Source organism: Nematolebias whitei, chromosome 22 (assembly GCF_014905685.2).
Source record: "Nematolebias whitei isolate Nwh7 chromosome 22, NemWhi1, whole genome shotgun sequence".
Lineage (NCBI taxonomy): Eukaryota > Metazoa > Chordata > Actinopteri > Cyprinodontiformes > Rivulidae > Nematolebias > Nematolebias whitei.
The window spans coordinates 12,085,568-12,091,567 of NC_056519.1; the positions used below are offsets into that span (position 1 = coordinate 12,085,568).

General features: G+C 38.6%; 1 protein-coding gene across 1 annotated transcript in view; it reads left to right on the plus strand.

Annotated features, from left to right (window-relative positions):
- cacna1c (calcium channel, voltage-dependent, L type, alpha 1C subunit) overlaps nt 1-6,000 on the plus strand; it is a 200,286-nt gene that overhangs the window by 135,419 nt on the left and 58,867 nt on the right. Inside the window, exons 9-10 of the mRNA XM_037695828.1 lie at nt 2,181-2,268; nt 3,441-3,525. Coding sequence (XP_037551756.1) covers nt 2,181-2,268; nt 3,441-3,525 — 173 coding nt within the window. The remainder of the gene's footprint in view (nt 1-2,180; nt 2,269-3,440; nt 3,526-6,000) is intronic.

Consider the following 6,000-nt stretch of genomic DNA (forward strand, 5'->3'; position numbering starts at 1 on the left):
TGCTTGATCGCATGGGTTAATTCCTTAATGATGTGCTTCAGTGCAGTGAAAATCCTGACTCGAGTCTGACTTGATTCTCCAGGTAATGTGACAGAATCATTGTAAAGAAAAGAACAGAGGTGTATCTGGTCCAAACACCTTGGAGGAGTTTGGCTGTTTGACTCTTTGAGTTCTGACTAATGATGCTGTCAGCACACTACACAAGCCTGACCTTTTACCAACTGCTTTCTCCATGGTAGGAGAGCGGCGCTCAGATTGGCATCGTAACTAACGACTAAACATGAATTAGAAGAGCCACGGTACAATTTGGGAACATAAACATAGAATGTGAGACTGTCAGAATGTGATGTAATGTGCGAACAGAAAGAATCGAGTTAACAGCAGCCGGCAGATGAATAGAGACAAAAAAAGGTGAGGCGGTGAGAATAAAAAAAATGAGTACGAAGCCTCAGAATTTGGACCTCATGCACAAATGCAGTTTAAAGACAGAATGGAGTATACGAAGACAAATCAATAAGACTTTGTCTCCTGATAATGTTCTGGCAAGCGAGAGAAAAACTCATTGATCTGTGTTGGTGTGGTTGAGGTTGCACAGTTTCGGCCTGTTTGTGCTTCTGTCATTCCTCTAAAATTTCATAAAGAGACTCACATCCGAGTCCATGTCAACACACACACACAAATCTTTCACATGAACATATGCCAGTTTCATTTTCTAGCTGTAACACAGTTTTTATTCAGGATTACGAATAATTAAATTGACCCTAAAACGCATCTTCAGACAGTTCCACTCTGGTAGTCAAATCCTAAATGACAAAGTGCAATAAAATAGTTTGTCCTAAAGTATATTTACTGATATTTTCATGCAAAATATGCACAACAGGCTTCTACTATGACTACAGTGTATTTAAATAAATAGTTAAATGAGACTTTTTGATTTAAAAAGGTCCCAAGACTCCCTGCTCAACTATCATCCACATGAATCTATTTTATTCAAGCTGTGTCTGTTTCAAGCTTCCTCAAATGTAGGATCTGATTAATTATTTAATAACTCATTCTACATACCAACACTTGGAAATAAGTTTATGAAATATCATATTATCTAATAGTAGCACTAAATGTATGAAATTATCATAGCTTTTTTTATTGCCCACATCACCTTTGATATATATTTTTTAAAAATCAGAAAAAGAAGATACTAAACTCATCAAAATAAAAAAATATATATAACTATAAAGTGACCATCAAGGGTTAATTTGACTCAAAACACATCTCGATCTGATTTGAAAGGCACTTATGATGAAATAAACCCCATTAAATATCAACGTATTTAAAAAAAAAATTCTGTTATTACCTAAAAATTCAGACGAACAGATTATTTTACTTTGTTCCGTCCTGTCCACTGTTGATCAGCCACAGTTTCCACCCTCACCAGTACAGCAGGCTCATTGATTCGGCTCCTGCTACATGCATCAATTCAAACTGCCCGTGCTGTTCAATAATTGGATACAAATCATGGATCAATGGAAATGGACTTGTACAAAGACTTTCACATTATCAAATTTACTTTACTAGATGAGCCAAAGAAAATCTTGCTGACAATATTACTGTGGTATAAATTTATGTTTGACTTTATTTTAAATGATCTGCATACAAGCATTATGGGGAAGAACGATCATCAAAGAGACGCAAAGCCCAATCCACCTCTACATACAGCAACTCCAAACCATTACAATATAACCACCTATCAGAACAGGAGACTCCAACCACTACAAATACGCTTTCATTTTGTTCCTGTGGTTTATTGCTTGTGTTAACGTGACAGCTGCCTCGGCCGGGAGGTGCTTCAGAGGCTCAGCCGAGAGAGAGGCACCTGCAAATTACACTGTTCATCTGTTTTCTTAAAGTGATGATCTTTCTTTAAGGTTTTGCTTTAAGGCTGACACTTCAGGGAAACTAAAAGCTCCAGTTGTTTATCTGCATCTGCGCACTAACATCTCTTCTCTTAAGCAGAGCTATTCTGTCTACTTTTCCTTTTGCAGCTTTTCCGCCATGCTCAAAGTGTAATACTTTTTTAATATCACATTACTGTCACATTTGGCAAAAACCTTCAATCTGGATTTTCAGATTCTTTGTCTTGTTTCCCGTCTTCCTCTTTTCTGCTCCCCTCTCATCCTTTCCAGAGAGTTTTCCAAGGAAAGAGAGAAGGCCAAGGCTCGCGGTGACTTCCAGAAACTTAGAGAAAAACAGCAACTGGAGGAGGACCTCAAGGTTTGTGCCTCTGCATGCGTTTGTCTAGCAGGGACCTAGAAGTAATAAGCACGTGAACTCAGAGTTGAGATTCTAATTAAAATGTGACAACTTATAACTTTTTTAGTCGTCTGCAGCTGGGACATTTTGACTGTTTTCCTTTGTATCTCTCTAAGCATTTTGTGGCTAAGATTTTAGAGTACAGGTCTGACACTAAGGGGATCCTCAACAAAATGTATACACTTCTCGGTTCATATCACAAGTCTAGTTTGGACTCCCTTAAGCTGAAATGGGAAGTACACTTGGAGGAACCCATATCAGACTCAATCTGGAAAAGGATCGTTAAGAATATATATTCATCTTCAATCTGTGAGACATGCTGTAATTCAATTCAAGGTAGTGCATAGGCTGCACTGGTCCAAAGACAAGTTGTCCAAGATCAAGGCCGATCTGGACCCTGCATGCACTTGTTGCAAACAAACTCCAGCTACACTCTTGCATACATACTTGACCTGTCCCAAGCTGTAGACCTTCTGACAATCTATTTTTGACACCTTCTCTGGAGTGTATGGCAGGACTGTACACCCATCACCACTCATCTTATTGTTCGGGGTGGTCCCAGTGGACACCTCCTTCAGCAAACGTGAGAAGGATGTGATTGCCTTTGGCTCTCTTATGGCCAGGAGGCTAATTTTGTGCAAATGGAAGGACTCACACCCCCCAGCATTTGTACACTGGATAAGAGAAGTGATGTATCAAAAAAATCAGATACACCCTGAAGCGTTCTGCAGGACGATTCTGGGACACCTGGCAGCCTTTCCTGTCATTTGTTGAAAACATGTCAATGCATGTATAGACTATTTATGCATGTGTGACTGATCCCGTGTGGGAGGGGATTTTGTGCTGTGTTCTTTTGTTCTTAATGTGTTAGTGTTAAAAATAAATAACTTAATAAGACTTGGTTTAAAAATGTGATAACTTAAAATTTTAAATAGAGTAGTAATTACTGTTATTAATATCCGTTTGTGTGTAAAAAAAAAACAGCAGTCAAACAAATTAAATTGCCATTATATTTCATTCATAAAATTCCACACAGTTGTAGAATGACTTTCTACACCTAATAAAGAGTCTAAAAGCTCTTATCTGTATTATTGGCTAATCAATATTCCCCTTCGCTGTGTTTACCAACGTAGGGCTATTTAGACTGGATCACTCAGGCAGAAGACATTGACCCAGAGAATGAAGAGGAGGGATTAGACGATGACAAGCCCAGAAACCGTGAGTAATAAACTGCAACATCAAAGGAATTGCTATTTGTAATGTTGGATTTGTTGACTTATTAATTTGCAATACTTGCATTGGTAAAAAAAAAAAAAAAGTTCTGAACTCTAAAGGATTTGAGCAAGGCTGTTTGGAAACGATGCATCCGAGGATGCACTGAGGATGTGCAGCATGAAGATGAAGGAAGCGTTTTGCAACTATGCTGGTTCTCACTGCAGTTTTCTTAAAGAGGTAGAGGCACAGTCAGGATGTGAGCAACTTGTGACAGTCACAATGAGAAGATATTACTTTCTGCTTTGTAGAGAATCCTCCTGTGATTTCAAACCTGTTTGGATATTAGTGGAATGTGCCAGACGGCAGGTACTGCAAACACATTGTCAAATATACAAATACACACTTTCTGTAGGTACGCACCCCAAAGGAATATGTGTACATGTATTTTGACAGAAATGTACACAACAAATTAACACCCTGTCCTTCTCCATTACACTTTTAGAGAAAAACAGCCACACGTATGCCTCAGAGAATCAACATTTGCGATCATAAAAAATGACCATAACTCGGTCGATTTTACAAATATTGAGTTAAATTGTTGGGTTATGTGCTGAGAGTCATCTTCAACACATTTTGTTCTCTGAGGCCTCACAATATATTGCATTAGATCACACATGACATCTATTTTCAGCGCAAGACGATTTTAGTTCAAATTTCTGGCATGAAAGGAGGTTTTCTGACGGGAGTGCTAGGCCTTAAATTTAAAAAACGACCGAATTCAACTTGAGAAAGGATGAGACAGTGACGTCCAGTGTGCACTGAGAGTTGTTTAGTAAGAGAAACAATGAAGACTAATCGTACAGAGACAGCATGCATTGTGCACACAGTCTGCATAGAGTCTGCTCGTCTTCTATTAAAGATGGCGGCTCTCTCTGAGACACATGAGGGAAAAAAGGAAACTGCTCCAGCAGTTATCTCAAGAAATAAACATGGTCTAATAAGGAATAACCCAGTTTGCACAAAAATAAATCACAACACCGAATTGTGCTTAATCTGCGACTGATTTGCTTGTGCGTACCTGTTAGCATTGTGTTCATCTGTGCCATTCAGGCTGGCGGAAAACACTGCAAATTGCCGAGGCCGAGACATTTTCACACCAACGAGCAGACAAACAAATACAGCATGAGGCAAATTTAGCAAATGTCACATTAAAATAGTCTGACTCCTTTTAGTTTTACATATCCAGCAGCAGTGACATTATTTTCAGTGTCCAGACAACCCATGCTAACGCCGGATTGGAAGCGAGACTAAATGTTTTTAGTAAAAATAGCCCAATATTCAGTACAGTTATATCGAAGAAATCAAATTGCTTGTCATTTGAACGATTAGGTTTAATAAACAGCATCACTTAGGCCATCAAATGTTGATGATGTGACAAAATGACGGATGCTCAGGATCCAAAGTTCTGCTTGACAAAGATCCATCAATCCTCTGTTTGCAATCGTGAAAAATCAAGTCGCTTACGCTTTGAATTGCTCTGCCTTCATCTCCAGGATGGATAGACCCCCCCACAGTGGAAGATGAATGAGAGCAGTTTGTCCCCACTGCCCGGGACATTTTGCATAGACCTGTTTATGCCCAGTACACCTGCCCTAAGAGGCGATAGGAGACTCAGGGAATACAGGAGTAGATGGCAAGATATAGAAGAACAAAGCAAAGACAAAGGGATAAAGTATAGTGTTTTTGAGATTGGTGTGTGTGTGTCTAAGACAGTAATCTTATATATGTCACCCCATCATAAAAAAATAGCAGAACATGTCTTGTACCTTAACAAGAAGCCAGTTTTGTCATTTTAAATGACTGTTCTTACTAATAAAAGGTATGATTAATGTACTATTTTAACAATTAGGAGATAATATACTTTTCAGCTTAGGAAGAGCAGAATTACTGCATTCTGTACAACATGTTCATGTTTCATCTGATCATTCTCACATGTCCTCTGTCATCCCAGCAGCATAGAGTATAATCTGTGTTACTGTGTGTTCATCTCCTGCCAGTGTTGCTGTGGCAGGGATTTCTCCAGCCCACCTCACTAAGAAGACCAGAAAGCTTACTTGGCTCAGTCACTCTGCTGACTCCTAGGATGGTGCATGTTTGCATCTGTGTAGTTGTAAAAAACTAGTTATTCAGTTAGATTTGTTAGGGCGTGTAAGAAGAGATCAATCTCTTACCAACAGATATTTTATTCATCTTTAGAGAACTTTAGGACATATTAAGATGCAACCTGAGGTATTTTGATTGCTCTTTGGCTTCCCCTTGTGACAACCAAGAAGAGAAATTATTAGTTTGTATTTGGATGTTACTCCTACCTCATTTTATTAGACTGATGATTCTAATTTTACTAATGGCAGTTTCCATTTTCTTTGATTTTCAATTCAATTTATTTATATAGCGCAAAGTTATCTAAGGCACTGAACA